We start from the raw sequence: 23,406 nt of genomic DNA, 5'->3' as shown, positions 1-23,406 counted from the left end.
CGCGGCAAAAATGCCCGGATAGCGCGAGGAAGAAGGATTAGTAAGGATTTTTGTGATTTCTCCCGCTACAGATTACGCGAAACCATCCGTTTTCCGAATAAAAGTTGTTGAATGACTAGAACCATTACACATGTAAAAGGCACTCAAGATACTTACTGATGAATTATACATCCGACGGCCATGGCCATTGATACAAATTCAGGATTTCACGCGGTACACAGGCTTTGATATATTATTATTTGCTTTCAGGGGATTTAATCTCGTATACTTAAGCTTTTTGCCGGCTGTAGACACTCCTAGAGACTCTCGCAAAGAGGCCCGGCACCGCTTCTATCCAATCGAAGAAACGCGAGACGAGAAGGGAGCAGTATGTACACAATCGTTCTCGGACTGTCTCGGGATCTCCCGACAAGTGTGTACAGCCGGTCTTAGATTCTCTCCGAGACCACAGGGACACTGCCGTTCTGAAGAAGTCGGGAATTTAAAAGCTATGTGGCTATCAACAGTTCGGCACTCACATAAACGCTATCGAGAACGTAACTTACTTTCTATGCATCTCGCTCGTACTCGCATATAAGTGCGAGCGAGATGTACGAAAAGTTACGTTCTCGACAATGTATATGTCAGTTTTGACACTGTCAGTGACTCATGGTACAGGTACTAGTGTTTTGATAACACTATTGGAAAAATCAGAAAACTATAAATTTGTAAAAAAAAAATAAGTCAAATTTGTACGAAACCTCGGGCGTCCCGCTTTTTGTGTTGTGTCAATATTTTTTAAATATTCAAAAATTATTATAATTAAATTATTAATTAAAGCCTCGAAAATTAACAAAATATGTAAAAAGTCCTTTACTTCCCTTTATGATAGAAAATGTACGAAATAAGTTTTTGGCAAAAAAATATTTTTGATACAAGCTTTTGTCGCTGACTGTACTTTTCTTACCACGTGCAACTAATACTCGTACTCATCAAAACAATTCTAAAAACCCCAAACACAATTAGGTTGCGTTTTCATCACAGAGTTTCTATGGCCACCTCCTGTATCCATCACCAGATCAGCTCGATGGTACCATAATATTGCGTTTTGGGTTGTCACCCGACTTACATATGTATGCAAATTTTCAGCTCAATCGGATATGAGGAAGTGGTTGAAAATAGGTTTGCAAGATTTGAAAAAAAAGTTACATACCATGTTCGTATGTTATGTTTTACAAATATATACATAAAGGCTCTAGTATGTACGTAAAATATATGTACCTTAAGTATATATATAGAGGTGGAAGTGGTGGTGGCGTTGTTAAATGCACACTCACAGAGATAACGATAAACACGAAGAGTGACGTGATCAATCACTCTTAACGACGCGTTACATAGATGCCACGCAAAATATTAACGGCCATGATTTATTTCTGAACCAGCAAGAAATATTGAATGATAGGAAATTTTGACGTTCATGAAAGTTACTTTTCAAACTGGCCCTCACGACTAACTCTTTGTCTATTGTTAGTAAAACCGCACGTGCTCTACCTGCCAAAAATAATTATAATTGGCATCTGAGCGCGGGCTGGTCCAACGCTCATAAAACCGGTGTAAGTGCGCTTTCCGATAACGCGCCTTTGTTACGCATATCCATGGCACATTTTAGTCTACGTAGCGTTCTGTAGCGTTCGACTCGCCAGCACTCAGTAACCGTAGAGGGACCACACACACAGCTTCGCAACATATTTTTCCAAGTTCATTTTGAATCTTTTTGAAATTTGCATTGGAGTTGTAATTCAATAACTGGTTAAAGTGACTTTTTTTATACAGGTAAGTAGCATGTGCGGATTTACTTACAATAGACAATGAGTTAGCCGTAAGGGCCAGCTTGAAAACTAACGACTATACAATACTTATTTTTTATTCTGTATTACAATGTTAAAAGGTGATGAAATAGGAATGTGGACGAAGTGGTCCTGAGCCAATAACATCATGAAAATATAGTTTAATTCAACTTGTATTGTTACAAATTAGCGCGGTTTTAATAAAGATGCAATGCCAATCCGTAACATACTGGATCGAGCATAAATATCTACACTCGCCGGTAACAAGCGATACAACAAGAGAAATTCAGTCCAACAGGATTATCATGCACGGGACTAACCTGAGGTAGCAGCAATGGTGGAATCCTCTCGATGTGACTGGTTCTTCTTACGATTAGCACCTTTTCCTCCTTCACACGCCGGCCGGCGGTACGGTTAACAGTCTTAGGACTTTTGTCACGCGCGATATATCACTAGAAACTTAGGTTTGGTTGCTTAATCCATAAAAAACGATTTTAATCGGTAGCGGTCGATCCGCACGCCTTGTGCGTTTCGTTAGTTCTCTCTTTTGCCACCAGAGGCGCTCTGCTGATGGCTATCCTTAGCATGTCGTCCGATCATTTACGGGCGATCCTATTGGCTTAAATTTCAATATTGCATCGCTGTGAAGTGCGTTTTGACATTGCATCGATAAACGGTTTGAAGCGCGCGGAATATGATTAATTATTTAAAAACTAAACGTTAAGAACGGAACATGTATGCTGGCTAGACTTTCAATATTTTGTCGTTTCATGCGTTGCTCTCACTTTTACATAGGTACTTGTCAGCCGTCCATGACCACGACTAGTGTCCCTATTAATAATATCCATACTCATATTAAAAATGTGAAAGTGTGTCTATCTGTCTGTTACCTCTTCACGCTTAAACCGCTAAACCGATTTAGTTGAAACTTTGTATAGAGATAGATCGAGTCCCGGGGAAGGACATAGGATAGTTTTTATCGCGAAAATCATCCCTTAAGAGGGTGAAAATTATCTTACTTCCAGCCGAAAGTAAGATAATTGATGCATCGCCTGATAATTGATGTAGGCTTTTTTTTTATACCACGTCGGTGGCAAACAAGCATACGGCCCGCCTGATGGTAAGCAGTCTCCCTAGCCTATGGACGCCTGCAACTCCAGCGGTGCTACATGCGCGTTGCCGACCCTTTAAAAATACTGTATACCCTCGGGAAAACCTCATCCACAGCCGGAGCGTTCGCGGGAGGAAATTCCTCTTAAATCGCACAGTGCGCGACCATTTAGGCTCTAGGGTATGAGGATGAACACCCTACCGACGGCGAGCGGTGCGGTGATAGAAAGCGGCCGTTGGCATCATGTCAAACAATTCTTCAGAGCACAGCCCATTGTACAAGCGGTAGAACACACACAAGGAGGCAAAGTCTCTCCTTAGACTTAATGGTGCAATGCCGCTTGTGAGTTTGGGATCGTCGACGATTCGTACAGCGCGCCTTTGGACATATGCTCAAATTGAAGGATTGCCTTTACACTTCGTCAAGGCGTTATTATGTCCTTCAAATAAGGAACTTCGTATAGGGAATCAATAAAAAGTAGATTGAATAAAATATAAGCCAACCAAATAACTAATTCCACGCCGAAAAAGCTAAAGTAATATTATAAATTGCGAAACTAACTCTGTCTGTATGTCTGCCTGTACCAATTTAGATGGACTATACGTGAAAATGGTCCAAAAACCAACAGAGTTGAGAAATAGGTAATAAGATACGTATGTATGTATGTTTATCCTATAATTTTTATATGTCTTTATATCCTCTACTTTCTGGTACCTTGTTGTATATGTTGCTACATTTGTCACCCTCTTCTCACTTTCTCCTCTCATCTTCTAAAAGGTTAACTGAAAGAGATCCCTTACAGGGATAAGTTCGCCGTTGTACTTAGCTTTTTCTAATTGTAAGTTACTATTATTATGTGTTTTAGTACAATAGTTTACTATTAATAGTACCTGGGCGACCGAGCTTTGCTCGGTTATAACTATTTATTGTAATATATAAACTTGAGCATATATAAAAAAAAACAAAAGTTAGTCACCGGGCGAGATTCGAACCCGTAACACTCGTTTAGCAGTCCGCGTCTTAACCCGCTGGACCAAACGGACAGTGGCCGGCAACACGAAATTAGCGACCATATTCTGCGTCGATAGAAAAACGCATGAAAACTCGAAAACACGCGTTTTCCCAAACATAAGACTAATCTAGATAGATTGTATACCCCCAAAAACCCCCATATACCAAATTTCAGCGAAATCGTTAGAGCCGTTTCCGAGATCACAGAAAAATATATATACAAGAATTGCTCGTTTAAAGGTATAAGATTACTATTAATATTACGTTTTCATACAAAACTTGTTTTCGCTCTATTGTGTTTGTTTTATAAACTCGAGCTATATAAACTAATTACAGGACTAGATATATCATTTCCTCATTTAATTGTATGTGCAGTTTCATTGCAATCCAACACGCAGTTTTAAAATGAGAAAGAAACTCCGTTGACATGGGAAGGTGAAACTCGGCCGAGCTTGCCGGGGATTTTTAAGTTTCAACGTTTTTTATCGACGATGGTCGTCGCCCCAGGCCTCCAAAATATAAGATTAATCCCCGTAAATCACTCGCAACATATGTCCGCCTCACTAATGATCTATTGAAAGAGAACTTTTGCAAACAACTTTAGTTTGGAAACATGGATTAGCTGGACTTCCTTACTTTATTACGTCGTTTCTACAATTATTTACGAACACCTGTTCTGTATATATATTAAAAAAGTATCACAATTAAAGAAGAAGTTAAAGAGTTCCCGTTTCATGTGTAAAAATTTTGGGAAATTTCCGGACTGTCCCTTGAAAAGTTTTAGTTTTTCGTTTCAATGAGTCTGTCCAAGAACTGATCCTTTGAAAACCTGTGAAAAAGTAGTAGTTTAGACCTACGGAAACACGCCAGGGTGCTGCTCGAAGAACCCATTCAGCATGGGGTCATAGTTAGCGAGCGTCTCCGTCAGCAGCGACAGTATGAGTCAACAATCGCAACACTTGCCTGTAGTAGTTGAGGACCTCCGCGAACACGTCGGGATGCCGGTCGAAGAACTCATTTAGCACGGGATCGTAGTTGGCGAGTGTATCCTTCAGCAGCGACAGTATGACTAAACAGTCGCAACACTTGCCTGTAGCAGTTGAGCACTTGCTTGAACACGCCAAGATGCCGGTCGAAGAAGTACTTATTGAGCACGGGGTCGTAGTTAGCGAGCGCTGCAGCGCTGTTGGCCGCGACAGAATGACTCAATAGCCTCAACACTTGCCTGTAGTAGTTAAGGACCTGCGCGAACACGCCGGGGTGGCGGTCGAAGAAGTACTCGTTAAGCACGGGGTCGTAGTTGGCAAGCGCTTCTGTCAGCCGTGACAATCGTGTGGCAGGGATCTTTTTTAATGTCGCTTTGTACGTCTCGTATCTGTGAAAAAAGTTAGTTTACGTCAATATTTACTAAAAAAAAAACATTTAAAAATGTTTATTTCAAGGCCCTGTATGTGAGGGGAAACATCTTTTCATGATTAAGACTAAATGCGGGAATGACGTTTGCTTCCACATTTGTTACTTCTAAAATAGAGAATCGCAACGTCATGCTCTCTTGCAACCCCACATTATGTTTTGGTATTTTTATTACCTAAGGATTTAAAACACAATTGTTAATTAATTTGTACTTATTTGAAGAAAAATATATAGCAACCTCAACTTCATTTGGCTTGTTCTTCCAAACTAATTAGATTTTTTTTAAGTAAGTACCAATTTTGTATTAAATCTTCATAATAAAAAAGTGCCCAAACGCAATGCGGGGTTGCCAGAGAGCATGACGTGAATCGTATCTTCAGTAAGATCTTTATGATAACCTTTACTGCGTATTTGCGGTAAGCCATAAATTAATATTTACTACTTTGGAAATCTGATCTTACCAGAGAAAATTACATATCTTCATATAAATGTTGAGTGAGTTAAAGCTGTATGAAGTATTTCATTTCACATCATGCTGTTATACGAGAAGATGAAGGCTCACCCAAGGAAAGGGTGGTGTGCAATGCTATCTGAACTTACGAGCATTGGTCCGTCTCTTCTGGGACATTTGCGACATGTTCTTGTAGATATAATAATTAGGGCTACAATAATTGTAACTGTGGCCCTAGTGAAAAAGGGTACAAGTCTCTGGCAGCGCAGGTGTAAAGGGGTGTAAGTTCTACGTAACACTTATGCCCTTATACACCTAAACTGCCAGAGACTTGTACCCTTTTTCACTAGGGCTTAAGGGCCACAGTTACAATTATTGTAGCCCTAGTGAAAAAGGGTACAAGTCTCGCGAAGCTTAGAAGTAAAAGTGCATAAGTGTTACGTGGAACACCCTTTTACTCCTGCGCTGCCCGAGACTTGTACCCTTATTCACTAGGGCCATATTATTACGTAGATAGCCCATAAAGTTTGTTTTGTCTCCGATGGAAGAAACACTCAGACCTTTAGAGAATACTTCAGTAGGTATCAAAAATCAGATTATAATAAAATTTATACATGTTTGTGTATTAGAATATTATCTAAAACTAATTTAACTATATAATTACATAATATAATCTTGTGCAACACCAAAAATCAAATTATTTTTGGATTAAATTATAACATAAATAATATTTCGCGGTGATTTCATTTAAAACACTCCGACAAAGGTCAGTTTACTCATTCCAAAGATACTCCTAAACCCTGGAAATTTATATGAAAACCTATTTAATTGTAATTTAATTTTATGGTAAAGTTGTTATAAGCCTTTTAAATAGCGGTTTACGACCACTAAGAATTAATATAAATCCTCTACAATCCTAAACTCGGTAACCTTTCTGAAACGGGTAAAATACTAGTTATTTACCGTTTTATTTTAGGTAAGTAAGTAGATACAATACAAGGAAGAATATTAATAGGTAAATAAAATTATACAAGTGATTTAAAATATTGGCACCAATAATCATCATTGTTATTTTCAATACCGTCGTCTTTAGCTTTTCGACACGGCTTTCTACCAAATACTTGGATCCGCTCAGCAACCTAATCTCATGAATTAGCGCAGAAACTTATTTGTAGTGTCTTTGTTGTCCAAAAAGTTTACTGGGTAGGTGAGGTGATTATTCATTCATTCGGTTTTTGTCTGTTTGTTGTCTTTTAATTATTTATATAAGAATTCAAGTCTAGGAGATCCTTTACATCTCTAAGGATATTTTAATGATCGTTTTTACGGTTCCGTACCCAAAGGGTCAGACGGGACCCTATAACTGAGACTTCGCTGTCCGTCCGTCCGTCCGTCTGTCACCAGGCTGTATCTCATGAACCGTGATAGCTAGACAGTTGAAATTTTCACAGATGATGTATTTCTGTTGCCGCTATAACAACAAATACTAAAAACAGAATAAAATAAATATTAAATATTTATGGGGGGCTCCCATACAACAAACATATTTTTTTTGCCGTTTTTATAAATAATGGTACGGAACCCTTCGTGCGCGAGTCCGACTCGCACTTGCCCGGTTTTTTTTATTATAAGTTATCTCTGACACTTCGAGACCTTTACATTTCTAAAGAATTTTAGTATTTGTCGTTTGTATTTTTTATCATACCTAGTTTTTTTTGTGTAATTCGACATTTAGAGACTGTATACATCTCTAATAAAGTATCTAATATTTAATTGATTCTATATTTGTTATTGTAAAAAATTTACATGTAAAAGTGCCCCCGTGACCTATTTGCTGAATAAATGTTTGTCTGTTTGTTTATTGGTCCGAACAAGTCTAGGTTTTAGGCTGTTGTGTTACAGCCATAAAATTATTGCGTAGGTGGAAACAAATAAATTCAGTTTATGGATCGTTAATTCAGTGTCGATTAATTGGTCTCTGGGCTACGGGTAAGCGGAAAGATTACTTTGACGAGGCAGTTTTTTAAATGTATAGAAAATACAATAAATATTTTGGAACGAGTGTGGCGATATTTTTGACAAAATCTTTTTTTTCTGATATCAATCTTTCCATTCGCAAAATTTACCCATCGTTTTTTTTTCTGTAGCTTATTCCCCGGTTTCTTTATTTCCCAGTAGTAACAATCCCATTCTCATAATTTCCCTATCTTTATGTATCCGAATTGATAATTTCCCACCCTCTTTTGTTCTTAGAAACGGGGCTTCGTTTCTGTTCGCATTGTTTCCTAATCTTATATTTATTTTGGGTGCCTTCTTGTTTATGATTACTTTAGTACTAGGTGTATAAGTAAACTAGGGTTTAAATACCTCGTCAATAACCACTGTAGATTGGATTATGCAGGACAAGAAATATTAAATAATTGTTTACAAAGTAGAAACGACATGAAGAAGACCATTGGTCTGTGTATTGAAATTAAAAAGTAACTATATTAGAAATAAGACAACCCCACATAACTATTTGAATTGCAACTCTCAACTCTGACAAAAAATATGTAAGTACTTATAGATTTCACCAAATTAATAAAAAAAACGTCAAGGAAAAAATTGCATAGAAAATAATATTCGAAAAAATATAGAAGAGAAGCTAATTAAGCTATTGTCAAGAAAAAATATCGGTAAAATATGCTAATGGAATTATCACATTCGGTAAAAATAGATACCAATAAAATAAGCTTCGGCAAAACAAGCGAAAGGAAACAAAACGATTGGTAAATTTTGCGAATGGAAAGATTGCTATCAGAAAAAAAAAATATTTTGGCAAAAATATCGCCATACTCGGTGGCTACGCTAGCCCACCTATCCAGATGTATGCGGTAGACGTAACCGGCCCAATCCCATTTGTGCCGAGTGATTTTTTCACCTACGTCAGCAATTGGAGTTTTAAAGCGCAACATGATGTTTCTTATGCGATCGGTTCTTTGAACTCCTAAAATGCTGTGCTCAATAGCGCGTTGGCAAACCTTCAGTTTGGACTTTTGAATCTGCGAGCTGCGGCTGTCGTGCATCTAAAAACCTGGTTTGCAAAATTTCACTTAGCCCCCTCATTGCACAATGTACTGTGTTTATTCAAAGGTTTCTCAGAGAAGTGACTTTCAAAAGTAGTCTAACAAAAGTTCCACTTTACAATCTCAACTGTAATCAAAGTGCTATCAAAAGTTAGAAAGTAGAAAATGAAAACAGTTGAAAAGGAATTGTTTTCGATTTGTGGACCCAACAATAACACGAAAATACTCTAAAAGAGTGCACAACACAACTAATAAGAAAAGTTTTTTGCAGAAATCGCGAAGCGTCTGATTTACGTAACTGGTGACCGAAAAGCTGGCGGCTTCCTCGCACAACATATCAGTATTGTAATACAACGAGAAAATGCCGCCAACTTCCTTGGTACAATGCCTCAAGGGCCTATTTTAGATTTAAGCTAGCTATAGTAATTTAAGCTAGCTATAGTAATTCTCTGTCATACTGTATAATATATTTGACTTGGTACATACTAGTTATGTATTCTGTAGCATTAGTTTATGAGACTGCTAGTTTAACAGTCCAAACGCGGTTTATTTATTTAGTATACATTTTATTTTGACACTTGGAGAGACTTTACACCTCCAAATTTTATTAGTATTAGTACTCTGACATTGGGGACCTTTTACATCTCCAGATTTAATGTGTTTTTAACCATAGAGACTATACATCTCTATTGTATTGTAGTAATTATTTATTTTAAGATTATTATAATGTAATGTTTACCCAGGTATTGGCTGTTGTATTTATAAATGTTGTTATGTATTTTTCATATCACTATATGATGTTACTATAAATGTTGTATTGACTTGTAAAAGAGCATTTGAGGCCTACTTGCAGAATAAATTTTTGAATTTTGAATTGAATTTCGTATGTATCTATTATTTATATTATTAAAGAAACTTTAGAAAAAGGGTGTCGATAATACACGTGAGGTTTTCTTATCTAGGGTCATCGGCTTCATAGGCAAGTTACTACCCACTAGGCCAGACCGATCGTCAAATTTACATGTATAAAAACCAGGGCCCGTACATTTCATGCCGTTGACGGAAAATGACGTCACGCTACATGGAGTGATCCCAATAGGGAGCGTGCATGAACTGTAGGAGGCAGCACAGGAGCCGTCAGATTTGGCGCGAGGCATAAATGTGATGTTTATTATTCCGATGTAGCCCACAAGATGGCGGAATCTACTATGCACAAGAAAACACGTGACGTGTAAATGTAAATGTTTATTGTTCCGATTCAGGCCACAAGATGGCAGACCCTCCAACGCGCACGGTCCCTATTAGTTTTTTCACAATAATTCATTTGTCAACCTCTTTAGTTAACTGCACTGCTAGCATGACTTACCGCGACAGGCTCGACAAGAGACAGATCGGCGCGACTTGAGGGCTTGTCGCGGGGTGGCAGCACAACTCACACGCGAGAGACGCGACAAACTCGAGATCGAATGTCACTGTCACAAAATGATAGAATATCGCGACTTTGAACTAAAATCCGTAGCACAACTGCCATTTTCGAGACAAAATATTCTCTCGTCTTTACGTCAAACCGCGAGTCGAAGTCTACGCGACATTAAGAACGCGATTTGCTCTCGCGGGTGGTTAACTTGTACTTTTTTTACATAATTCATGAAATAATTCACATTCGTAGGACCGCAAGCCGGTTGGCTACTGGCGGATGCGGACGGCTCCGGTAGGACTCCATCACTTCTGCCTTATGTAATAATATGTCCTCCAGCGCGGCCCGATTCCGGCCGGTCGGTACCTACAGTTTTTCTCTTTTATGTAACAGGATCGTATCAGGCTTAAAATTATGCTTTGTTTGAAATCTATCAGTCATCACCTACTAAACCATTCCGTCACTGGCCAACACCAATATTTTGAAAGTGTCGTTAGGCTCATGTCAAGTTACGGTGTGGCTGTATATATACGGTCATCATAAGGTAGAGATCGTGGCCGTGTTGTAGGCGCTTCTCTTCGTGCTTGACAGGTCTTGGACGGTCATGGTATGATACGTTGGGCATTATGAAGTGGGCCTAGGGAAGACCTTAATGACGGCTTCAAGGTACCTACTTTATATTTGTTTCATTGCAGGTAAAAATTACAGGAATTTAGGACAAAAACAATATTTAAATTCAGAGTATATATTATTGCAACTTATATCAAAATCTTCTAGAGGTACACTAAAAAATAGTTTAAGCATCTTCTACATATTTTCAATTTTTCTTTTTCTTCGACATGCGGCGTAGTACAATCAGATCACCTTGGAAAGAGAATCGGTTTGTTAACAAAACAAGAAATTATTTTGACTAACTATGAAATAAGCTTTTTATCTTCATTTGTCAAATTTAAAATAGCTATACTTATGAAAACACACGTTATTGGCACAAATAAACCTACAACACAAAACAAGTGTTCTGTAAGAGATCTTGGGATTCAAAGGGCTAAAGCGCTCACACATCCTACTTAATTCAGGATCCTAAATCGTAAAAATGTAATCGAATTTAGTATGAGTCTGACTGCAGTAATCAGGAACAAATAATTTAGGATCCGAGGTAGGACGCCAGTCAGGTGTTGCTTGCTTTTACTTTAATACGATTGCATGACGGGAGATTCGAGAGAAATTGGTAATTCTTACACTCATACGTATCCCGATAATACTATTTATTTATACCTAATTTAGTAAAAAAAAGAAGATACAGTGACTGCGATCATAAGTTAGGTTAGTACTACCTCTTTCTCCTCAGACTTAGGAGCCTTGCTTAGCGCGGAGACAGCCCCGCCTTTGATACCTTCTTGCCTAGTGTTTTCTGACTATCCACTTGAGATCTCGATATCATCTTCCTGTTAACAATAGCTTCCATTGGATGTTTGGGATAATGCAGGACTTATTCTGAAAAAATTTAAAATCTACTTACAATAGGAATATGTGAACCAAACCAATAATCACAATTCCGGGAATTTTAATTAACTATTTATATAAGAAGATATTATTATAAGTTTAATTAAAAATACATTAATAAGGAATATGAATTTTCATAAATGCTATAAAAGTGAATATATAAAGTTCTATTACTTACATATTTTCCATATATATTCTCGTAATAAAATGTTGACAAAATTTGAAATTTCCTTGACTTTGACAGGAAAACATAACCATCGACAAAAAACTTGATTTTTACCACCGAAGAACGAATGAAATAGCGCAACCCTGTTTCCGATTCAGTGTTGTCACATGTAAATAACAATTATTTTTTCACTTTGATTTCATCGGGGAACACTGACTAGTCGCGCCGCGACTTTGAGTTCTCTACGCGACTGTTGCAGTCGCGGGTGTCAGTTGTGCTACGGAAATCGACAAATTTGACAGCTGCGGGAATGTCGACTCGAGTCGCGGTCCTTCTCGCGGATGTAAGTTATGCTAGACCTGCTGATATAGATACTTGACAATCAGTACAGAAACGTCTAACTAACTTTCATCTTACTGTCACGCAACAAAATAATAGATTGTTAGTTTATTAAATGATACATATTTTCGATTATTAACAGTATTTTTTTACGCGTTAAACACTGCCTGTATGTAAGATTACGTCATTTTTACGTCAGGGCCCTGGTAAAACACATTTAAAAATAGTAGTTTTTACTACACAAACTTCACTGCTACGCGCTACGATCGTAGCGTAGCCGATAACACGGGAAAATCGTATTTAGTGAAAAGCGGCTACGAATAAAGAATCCGCCTAGCGGGTTGCTGGCAGTAAATGTGTTAAATAACAAAAATGCCTGCTGATTTCCTGTGTATATAGTTTTAATCACTTATTTTTAAAGAGACAATGCATTACGCTTACCACCCGGATTCGGGGATGGACCCGGGTGTTATGTTGGTGGAATTCTTTGTTATTCTTCCAAACAATTATTCAGCAAATAGGCCACAGATGCACTTTTATCCCACAACGGCCACCTCTTTTTCGTATACCTACAATAATATTACAGTCGAGTTCACAAGTAATTTGAGCAGCGTGCACTAAGGCCGCTGCTATACGTTTGCATTTGTTTGACATGCACGCCGCACGCCCCGCCCCTAGACCGCGGGCCAGGAGCATATTTTGTCATTCATCGCCTCCCGGCTGATACTTTGACTGATTATAGTTTAGATGCCGTTTTAACTTTAAAAAAAACCGTCAGCTGGTTGTATCGCGGTGGAATGACCGTCAGTTCTGAACATGGCATGTAAAAAATATGCACCTTATCACTTTATGTGCGACAAAGTATGCGTAATGTCTAAGAGCGGTTTCGCACTACGTCCGATCCGAACCCGTGAAAATATTGATCCGTAGTAGCCGTAGAACTATTTTTATGGTAAGTTACGCACTGGATCCGAAAGAAATCGGATGACGGAGATCGGGTCTAGTGCGTAACTTACCATAGAAATAGTTCTACGGCTACTACGGACCATATTTTCATGGGTTCGGATCGGATTCGGATCGGACGTAGTGCGAAACCGCTCTAAATTGCGTAATCCGTTGATGGCTTTTCAGGCGTTACGCCTGATGAAATGCTAGATGCAAAATTTCATGATTTTATATTGCTATCATAAAAAGTTATAGTGCTTATTTTTACATGTTCATGCAACCAGCTGATGGTCTTACCACCGCGATATAACCGGCTGACGATTTTTTAAATTAACAATAGCATCTAAACTATAGTTTCATTTGACAAAGTATCAAACAGGAGGCGACGCACGTGTTTTAAGTGTTTAGTGGCTGCCATTCCTCAACCCACCAACGGAGCGGCAGCTGACGTACATGAGGGTACATCATACCTAGCCGATAACCACTACATGAGTTTTCGGGCGGGAGGCGATTAGTCATGAGAATCTGTTCCTGGCTTGCGGTCTACCCGCTGCACGCCAACTCGAGCGTCCACTCAAGCCTTACACTAATCGTAGATTTTATTTATTATTCAATTTGGAAACTCTATTTTATAATGAAGACAATAATTTTACCTTCGTTCCTGAATTAGTCAGATCTGCATTGTTTGTTAAAATTGTGAGTAGAAAACTTAAATGGAAACTTAAATAATGTATTTCTTCTCTTCGTTTGCTGTTTGTCGACGTACTATTTATATATTTTTTTCTAGTCTCCAGAGGACGTCAAGTATTTTGAGATAGATTAAGGACGGGTCCATATTGGGTTGCATACAAGTTTAAGTCAAATCTTTGATGCGCATAACAACTTGTGTCATAATCATCATTGGGCAAACAAATGAAAAGTCTATTTATATTATATTGTGTCATACATTTTTAGCCATAATATTTGATGACATACACAGCAGTTGTCATATATTTTTTGTGCATACCTAACGAACCTAACCTAAAATTTTATACGAATTAAATTGATGACTATAAAAATTATGACATAACTAATTTATGACAAAAACCCAGTTATGTTCAGGAATAATTCTGAGTAAAGATTTTTATGACTTACAATTTTATGCATAAAGTGTTATGATTATTAAAAGTATGACTGAAGTTGTTACGACCAGAGGGAGTCCCATTAAGGACAAATAAAATCAAAACAGACCTAGGTACTTATATGAAAGAGCGTAGCCGTCTCTTCATGGAAAAACGGCCTTTAAACAAAATATTTACAGTATTTTTTTATTATGAGCCCTCATCACAAGTATTTCTTTTAAGTTTCATGTATATCTGTTATTTTCTGAGATATGATTTTTTTTTAACTTTTTATAAATAATTAAAAAAAAACCCACACTGGCTAATGGGATTTACTTAAACTTCTGATACGGTAAACTATATAGGTTACAATGTGCAAAAAAGCAGCTCGATTCGGGCAACCAATGTCACTTTGACGTTAGAAATATCGTAGATAGATCTTATTGGGATCACAGCGGAATCGAAATAAACGTCAATTTTGACATGTCGTTTAGTTATCGATTGTTTAAAGATCTTTCCAAGATCTTAAACTTGTTTTAATCATTCTTCGAATCGGGCTGTAACCCTATAGTCCTGCTCATGGCCCATGAATTACCTACCTTTTAAATACCAAGTCTCTTATTTAGAACTTTCATCTCAACCCACCTGATGCCACCAACGTTCAAAATAATCCGATTCTCGCCATCCATGGCGGTTTACGCGCACAAACACATTACAATCACAACACGTTTCACAGCCTCACTACGTCACTAATCTTACCAATAGGTCAATCTTTCAACTGAGGTGACTGGTTATTATGGTCAGCTTTAGACAGAAGGCTTGGCTGTATGATGTTAACCCTTAAATTGATAGAAAACACCAGGGTAGTAAGTTCCTCAGAGCTAAATAGTAGCAATCTGGTTTAAGAAAATACGAAAGGGTTAAGTAAAACTAGTTTTAAACCTCGCAACGTTTTAACCAAACACCTCAGATAAAGTAAACCTTTAGTACCTTAAGCTCACGATACTACGCGAATGTCGATCGGAGTTCGCGAACGCGCCGCGACGCGACCGCCGACTTGGGCGGGCGGTTGGGCACTGATCCCCCCACCTGGGTGCACTGCGGTCTGCGCCTTGGGTGTCTATTTGACATGTCTGGTCTGTAAACTAACACAGTTAAAGGTTCGGTCAGTAGGTAAGTTAGGGTGCCGTCAACAATACAGGATCAACACGTGGTGGATGTTTTCAATCTTTTCTGCTTTGCCCTGAGAGCATAGTTTGTTCAACCCAATATCAAAGCTCGGAAATTAAGAAGGAAAAAGTAAAAAGTGCGTTTTTATATTGTTGTATACGTTAAATTATTGTATGTATGTATGTATAAACTCTTTATTGTACAAAACACAAAACATAAATATGGCACAGGATAAGTACAAAGGCGAACTTATCCCTTTAAGGGATATTGTTTGTTGTAAAGAAAGCGTTAATAATAAGTTTTTGACAATAATTTCATTGTTGATACAAGCTTTCGTCGCTGACTGTACTTTTCTTGCCACAGGCAAGTAATACTCATCGAAACAATTGGGTACTTGACACATGTTGAATATTATAACAAAATTTAGTGAAATGGATAGAAAATGAGCCATCCATTTTAAAAAAATGGAAATTAAAAATTTATATTGAGATTATAAAAAAATACAAGGCTCGGAAATGTCAAAAAACAATTTTTATTCTTTCAGAAATAGAAAAGAAAATGGTACCATTCGATTCCTTACATTTTATTGAAAAATAAATTGTATGACAACTATACACATAAACGCAATATTTCAGGGTCAAAATGGCAATTTCCTTGATCTTCCATACTTCCAGACTTATATGATGTGACGTCACATCATGTTATCATTTTGTTAGAGGCGTTTCAATCGTCGAGTGCGAGCGTCAGACTTTAATTGTCATTTCTGATCTTTGTGTTGCTTAAATACCATGAGTCCTATATAGACATTTGATCCTCAGGAAAATCAAGATCGTTTGACATTATTTACAAAAAACAGTCAAGTAGCCAATTCCCAAGTAAAAACCCCAAACACAATTAGGTTGCGTTGTTACATCACAGGGTTCCTATGGCTACCTCCCGTCTCCATCATCAGATCAGCGTGATGGTACTATAGTATTGCACTTACATATGTATGCAAATTTTCAGTTTAATCGGAAAAGTGGGCCACATTTAGCTTCCAAGATTTTACCCACCCATACATGCTAACAGCAGCATGGTTCCATTTTTATCAATTGTCACTATTCCCGTCACTTTCGCACTTACAAACTTGTAAGAACGTGACAGGCATGGTGACAAATGATAAAGAGCCGACCATCTTAGCCCTACTGCGGTGGCAGCATGGTTCCATTTTTATCACTTGTCACTATGCCCGTCACTTTCGCACTTACATACTTGTTAGAACGTGACAGGCATGGTGACAAATGATAAATAGCCGACCATCTTAGCCCTACTGCGGTGGCAGCATGGTTCCATTTTTATCACTTGTCACTATGCCCGTCACTTTCGCACTTACATACTTGTTAGAACGTGACAGGCATGGTGACAAATGATAAATAGCCGACCATCTTAGCCCTACTGCGGTGGCAGCATGGTTCCATTTTTATCACTTGTCACTATGCCCGTCACTTTCGCGCTTACATACTTGTTAGAACGTGACAGGCATGGTGACAAATGATAAAGAGCCGACCATCTTAGCCCTACTGGTCAAGTTAAATAAAAGCTTCTAAAAATAAAAGTGAACAGGCAGGAAGTGGCACAGGATCGGGACAGGTGGCATTCTCTCGTTTTGGAGGCCAAGACCCTCTTTGGATCACTGCGCCACAATAGTTAGTTAGTTAGTTTAAAAATAAAAGTTCTTGGAGCCTTAGGAAAAAGCTCTAAAAGTGACTGGTAGAAAATGTCTTGTAGCATTAAGTTGACCTTTCAATACATTAAGTTTTTCTTTTCGGAAACAAAGTTTATATAAATAAAGGTGTTACTCGCCAAAAGGCAATGTTGCGCAGAGATGTGCGTAGCAGCTACTTCTTCTTTTAAAATATGGCCTCCATAAAATCTATGATTTTGCCAACTGTCGTAGTAACTCGTGTGTTAAGTGCTATGTGTGCACTACGAGGGTTGCTACTTATATATCCGGAAACAAAAAAAACAAACAAACGTACACGGCTGAAAATGGTTTTATTGTTTTTCAAAGTATTCCCCTTGATGATCTATGCACTTTTGCATTCGTGTGAACCAATTTTTGAAGCACTTCTGCCACTCCGCCTGAGGTACCTCCATAACGTCTTGTTTGAATGCGTCGACAGCATCTTCAGCGGTCGAAAATCGTTGACCGCGTAATTTATTTTTTATATTGGGAAATAAATAAAAATCATTGGGTGCCAAGTCAGGGCTGTACGGCGGATGACCCGTTAATTCCACATTTTGACCTTCCAAAAATAGAGTTGTTTCGCGTGACGTATGACAGCTGGCATTGTCATGATGAAGAATGATTCTTCGTCGCTGGTTAGTTTTACGAATTTGTTCAAATACTTCCGGTAAGCAAATAGTCGTGTACCAATCTGAATTAACCGTTTTACGGTATGTGGGTTACGGTATGTGTATTACTCGTATGTGTGTTATGTAAAGTGTGCTCGTAGATCATGCCGTTGTTCGGTAGTTGCTTTTAGTAAAGAGATAGCTGGACTTTACTAAAAGCCACGATGGATCGCCGGGTGTAGATTAAAACATGGTAAAACGCGTTTCAAGTTTAGTTTTTCATTAGCTGCATACTTGCACGATAGTTCACTGCATACTAAGCTAACCTAATATTCGAAGATAACCGCCTCACTAGCCTAGACATAAAACGCCAGTTACGGAAAGAGAGACCTAAGCCCTACGTGTACACGTTTAACGCAGCTGGCCAACTTTATTGTCACGCGTGCAATAGAGTATTTAAGAGCAAGTTCGGCCTGGCCAGCCAGATTAGGGTTCATGCTAGACAACGTCCATAATGTGTTTATTTGGGGTCGCCGTCATCGAATACGATGAGGAGTACTATACTAAGCTATCAATATTATACTTTAAATAACGTTAATGAGCAAAACACAAAAAATATTCTCGAGACGTCTTCGCCATCTTGAATCTCAACGACAACTCCTGCGAAGCAGCTACAATATAAAGAAGTGAACTGCAAACAAATTGAAAGATACGCCAAGTAAACCCTTCGATTCTATTTGGCCCTGAGAAAGAGACGGTACTTCATCCGTCGTACGTCATGTCTTCTTTCTTCCTAGCGTTGTCCCGGCATATTGCCACGGCTCAAGGGAGCCTGGGGTCCGCTTTGACAACTAATCCCAAGATTTGGCGTAGGCACTAGTTTTTACGAAAGCGATAGCCATCTGACCCAGAGGGTAAAACTAAGCCTTGTTGGGATTAGTCCGGTTTCCTCACGATGTTTGCCTTCACCGAAAAGCGACTGGTAAATATCAAATGATATTTCGTACATAAGTTCCGAAAAACTCATTGGTACGAGCCGGGGTTTGAACCCGCGACCTCCGGATTGCAAGTCGCACGCTCTTACCGCTAGGCCACCAGCGCTTCAATAGGTACCTTAATATATGGGCAATAAAGTCGTGTATACATATTTTTGGCACTTTTTTCGTATCGATATTTTCAGACGTGACCGTAATTCAAATTGTCAGGTACTTCCAAAAACCACCCATATTTCCGTCTTATTAGAGTTCATATATTAATAGATATTTGTAAGAGCTTGGCAAATATACACTGAAATAAATATTTATTTAAATTTTCGGACCCGGGTATGTCCTTAAACTACGTCCAAAAGAGAGGTATGGGCAATGTGAATGTCATCTCGCCTTGTGTGGTAGGGCACAGCACAGCAGATGTCATTCCAGATCTAGAGCAGAGCCCAACTGGGGAAGTACCTCCACCTTACAGAAAACCGCAGCCAAATAACACTTGACCCTACTCATAGTGTTGTGTTCCTGCCGGTGAGTAAGGTTGCCAGAGCTCAACGAGGGGGGTGGGGTTAGGGTCGGCAACGCGCATGTAACTCCTCTGGAGTTGCAGGTGTACATAGGCTACGGAGACTGCTTACCATCAGGCAGCCGTATGCTTGTTTGCCACCGACGTAGTATATAAAAAAAAAAGACATCATACGACACTGACACACTTAAGTTTTCTCAAACATCCAGTTGCAAAAGATTATCTCTAGATAACATTACGACACTTCACTATCATCTACAAGAGGAAATCCAACTGACATCCGAAATTCGATAAAACATGATAAAGATTATCGCGTCACTATCACGTTGTATTAAAGTCCATTTTACAATGAACATTTTTACGGTCGAGTTCACAAACATCTCTACAAGCCAACGCTCCAAATATATATATACACGTCATTATTATCAGTGTCTTCGAAGCGTGGATATATAGTTATGGAAGGTTTGCTTGTACAGATGTATTTGAACTCGATTGTTCAGTGTAAATCGTTATTTCATCTTAAAAGAATGTCAGTATTGTTTTAGTGTTGGGGGAAATATGTTGGGCAAAATAATTCTGGTCGTTATGGCTGTGGGTGTGACGTCTCTGCCGCAGACGCATGAGACGAAGAAATTCAGAGTTGGGATAGAATATGACCGTAAGTACTTTTTTTTATACCACGACGGTGGCAAACCAGCATACGGCTGGCCTGATGGTGAGCAGTCACCGCAGCCTATGGATGCCTGCAACTATGGACCCTTTAAAAACCTGTACACTTCTTTTTTGAAGAACCCCATACTGTCATTCCACAGCCGGAGCGTACGCGGGAGGAAATTCCTCTTGAACCTCTAGCAGTACAGTCAAATAGTACGGCTTGGCCGTTTCGTTGCTGGCATATGGCAATCCCGTTATATCACTTTCAGAATTTTAAAGACCTATGTTAGATGCTAAGTACTTTGTACTACCTAATTAATTACCTATACAAGTACACCGCGGGAGTGTTTTTTTCTTTTTTTTTATACCACGACGGTGGCAAGCAAGCATACGGCCCGCCTGATGGTAAGCAGTCACCGTAGCCTATGGACGCCTGCAACTCCTATGTTACATGCGCGTTGCCGACCCTTTAAAAATCTGTAGGTACACTCCTTTTTTTTGTTTATAGTGACAGTAACGAAACGGCCAAGCCGTATTGTTTGACCAAGCGTGCGGGATCTGCTAACTTTTTAGTGTAAAAGCTCTATGTACCTGTTAGTCTTGGCAACACTTTACATGAAATGTTTTTCGTGGGATCTCTATTTCTTGGCAGTTTGTTAACAATTTCTCTCTCTCAAAAAAATTATAATAATAAAATAATAATAATTCAGCCTATATACGTCCCATTGCTGGGCACAGGCCTCCTCTCATGTGCAAGAGGGCTCGGGCTATAGTCCCCACGCTAGCCCAATGCGGATTGGGGACTTCACATACACCTTTGTTGAATTTCTTCGCAGATGTGTGCAGGTTTCCTCACGATGTTTCCCTTCACCGAAAAGCTAGTGGTAAATATCAAATGACATTTCGTACATAAGTTCCGAAAAACTAATTGGTACGAGCCAGGATTTGAACCCACGACCTCCGGATTGAAAGTCGGACGTCATATCCACTCGGCCACCACCGCTTCTCTCAAAAAAACGTAATAAAAAAAATCTGAGGTCCTCAGTAGAATGCTGTTTTGCTGTGCAATTAGTGTTTTTTTGTTGCGCAATTAGTTTTTAGGTTAGATAACTATTTTTTTCTGATCTTTTATAGTACATACCCCATACACTAAAAATATTACCGGATAATGTTCCAGATTCCTTGCCAATGGTGGGAGGGTCGGACCGATACCGACATCGAAACAATTACGACCCGTTCTTCGTCACTGTCACCGCTACCGCCAAGGTAATTATTACAGTTTTACCTATAATGTCTAGTAATATGTCAAATATATTAGTCTCAATTATTACATTATTTCCTATAATGTTTAGTAATATGTCAAACATATTACATACTCTCAATGTCTTACCCCCGACGGAACGGACACGCAATAGGGTGTATTGGGGTAATTTTTAAAACAACGAATGTCTACTAGAGTCTGTGCGGAAAGAGAAGAGTCGTGGAATTCAATGTATTGGGCCCCATACATTCCACGACTCTTCTCTTTCCGCACAGACTCTAAAAAAGAAGCGTTTTCTGCTATATAAGGTGCTAACAAGTTAGCTACCGATATTTTATGAGATGGTACTTTACGTTAAAATAATTAACTTATAATATAAATGAAGAATATTGTCTACTATTATTCTGTCCTTCATTTTATTCGAAAAGGAAAAGCCTAGCCAAAGTACTAAGTCCGAAATATTCTGACAATTCAGCAATACGGCAAAGCGATATTCGAAGAAATAAAATAAAGGAGTGTATTTACATTGACATGTATAACCGGTAATGGTATTTAAGGGTAACATGTCAAATACAGGTATTGTTGTCTAATGGCCAAATCGCTAATAGACATAAATACCGTTATTGACGTACCGGTAATCAAAGCTTAGTGATATAAATAGCGAAATACAACTATAACCAGTTATACCTAATTTAAAACCTACTACTAGATGTCACGAATGTCGCGACTGACGAAATGTGTATTGCTCAACAATTTACATCTAATATAACAACCACAAGGAGTTGAAAGTATGTAGAGTTTCGGTTAATACGATTATAATATTAGCTGAAAATTGTTAAGCATTCGACTTTTCGTTCGTCGCGACATCTATTGTCAAGTAGCAGAACTGATAAATCCACTGCTTGACGCTAGATCTGAACTACGAAAATGTACGCATTGTAATTTATCATTCCATTTCAGAAAAACTACGTAATATCATACCTCGAAGTCTCCGCCACAGTGGACACATCAGGCGAAGTGGATTTCTGCGTCACATCGGGTTCCACGGGTTCCCGAAGCATGGTGTTCCGGCTGGCGTCGAACCGTTCCGAGTTCCTGTCTTATTCGTATTTGGCGTACGGAATACGGGAGGACGAGTACAAAAAGGTGACGGCTGTGTCGTGTGGCGGGTGCTAGGTTAGTTATAGTTAGTTAAGTTTTAGAATTTAATAAAATACATGTTTGATTCAACAAGCAGAAATTAATAAGAAGAATTGAGTCATATAACGTTAAAACGACCGTCTTTCTTTCTTAGAGTTTTGTGACAAAAAATCAATCTTTTTTAGGTATATTTTTCAAAAGTATACCTAAAAAACCTTATTTCTTGTCACAAACCCCTCTTGGGTATGGGATTATTTTTATTCTTTCGGAGTGATTGTTTCCGAAAATATTAACTTCACCAAAGCTTTCAGCTGCCCCCCCCCCCCCCTCTAGAGCTCAAATTTTACATACAATATATGCCCCACTGCAGCATCCCTCTCCTCCAGGCCTCCGACGATATCAGCTTGCCCCCCTAGATTGCAGGCTGGCTACGCGTTACTAGCTCGCCCCGGCTTCCTTAACAAATTATACACCTAAACCTTCCTCGAGAATCAGAATCTCTCTTTTGATAGGTTCATAAAAACAGCATGAAAATCCGTCCAACATACAGACAGACAGATGCGACGGAAAACTTTGTTATAAATATGCGTGGATGGTATTATTTTTATATTAAATTCCTAAGCAATATCTCATCTTTCTATCTTCGAAACCATGCCCGTCTGCGTATAATATAATATTATTCAGTTTTATACCTCGTTAACTTGTTAATAGTTATTATTATTTTATATTTGTAAGATATATTTTCTTATTTTCTAGATAATAATATTCTCAACAGGGCCATCTATCATGATACGCACGTACTAAATACAAACTCAAGTTACGTGCCGGAAAGCTTGGTTCAGTAATAACTGAAAGTCAGCCTATCGGCATTATAATTCAAAGCATAGTCCATAGATGGCGCTTGTTGTCTTAATGTAGGTTTTTGTTCTTTATATTGTCAACAGATGGCAGTACAAGTTACAGTTAGAAAATAAAAATTACCATGAACCAA

At 38.6% G+C, this 23,406-nt stretch overlaps 2 protein-coding genes and 1 long non-coding RNA gene across 5 annotated transcripts in view; 1 reads left to right on the top strand and 2 right to left on the bottom strand.

Annotated features, from left to right (window-relative positions):
- The window catches only part of LOC133526205 (potassium voltage-gated channel protein Shaw-like), a 400,770-nt gene extending 385,275 nt beyond the window's left edge, over window positions 1-15,495 (bottom strand). For 2 of the 3 annotated variants that reach the window (XM_061862724.1, XM_061862726.1), the window contains exons 1-2: window positions 14,993-15,271; window positions 5,174-5,323 (exon numbers count right to left, since the gene is read on the bottom strand). In XM_061862724.1, coding sequence (XP_061718708.1) covers window positions 5,174-5,323; window positions 14,993-15,036 — 194 coding nt within the window. In that variant the 5' untranslated portion in view covers window positions 15,037-15,271. Of the gene's footprint in view, window positions 1-5,173; window positions 5,324-14,992; window positions 15,272-15,337 lie in introns of those variants that run through there. The other variant, XM_061862725.1, reaches the window with a different exon arrangement.
- LOC133526547 (uncharacterized) lies at window positions 11,024-12,326 on the bottom strand. The gene is made up of 2 exons (XR_009800748.1): window positions 11,976-12,326; window positions 11,024-11,788 (listed from the first exon to the last, which is right to left on the bottom strand). It is a non-coding gene; the product is annotated as an uncharacterized LOC133526547 (long non-coding RNA).
- A 4,323-nt stretch (window positions 15,496-19,818) lies between the features above and the next one.
- On the top strand, window positions 19,819-23,359 carry LOC133526218 (uncharacterized). The gene is made up of 3 exons (XM_061862746.1): window positions 19,819-20,018; window positions 21,192-21,280; window positions 22,236-23,359. The coding sequence occupies exons 1-3, from the start codon at window positions 19,919-19,921 to the stop codon at window positions 22,449-22,451; spliced, it is 405 nt and encodes a 134-aa protein (XP_061718730.1). The 5' UTR covers window positions 19,819-19,918; the 3' UTR covers window positions 22,452-23,359.
- Window positions 23,360-23,406: the final 47 nt, after the last annotated feature.

Source organism: Cydia pomonella, chromosome 16 (assembly GCF_033807575.1).
Source record: "Cydia pomonella isolate Wapato2018A chromosome 16, ilCydPomo1, whole genome shotgun sequence".
NCBI lineage: Eukaryota > Metazoa > Arthropoda > Insecta > Lepidoptera > Tortricidae > Cydia > Cydia pomonella.
The sequence above is the reverse complement of the archived record's forward strand: the minus strand, read 5'-3'. Positions and strand labels throughout refer to the sequence as shown.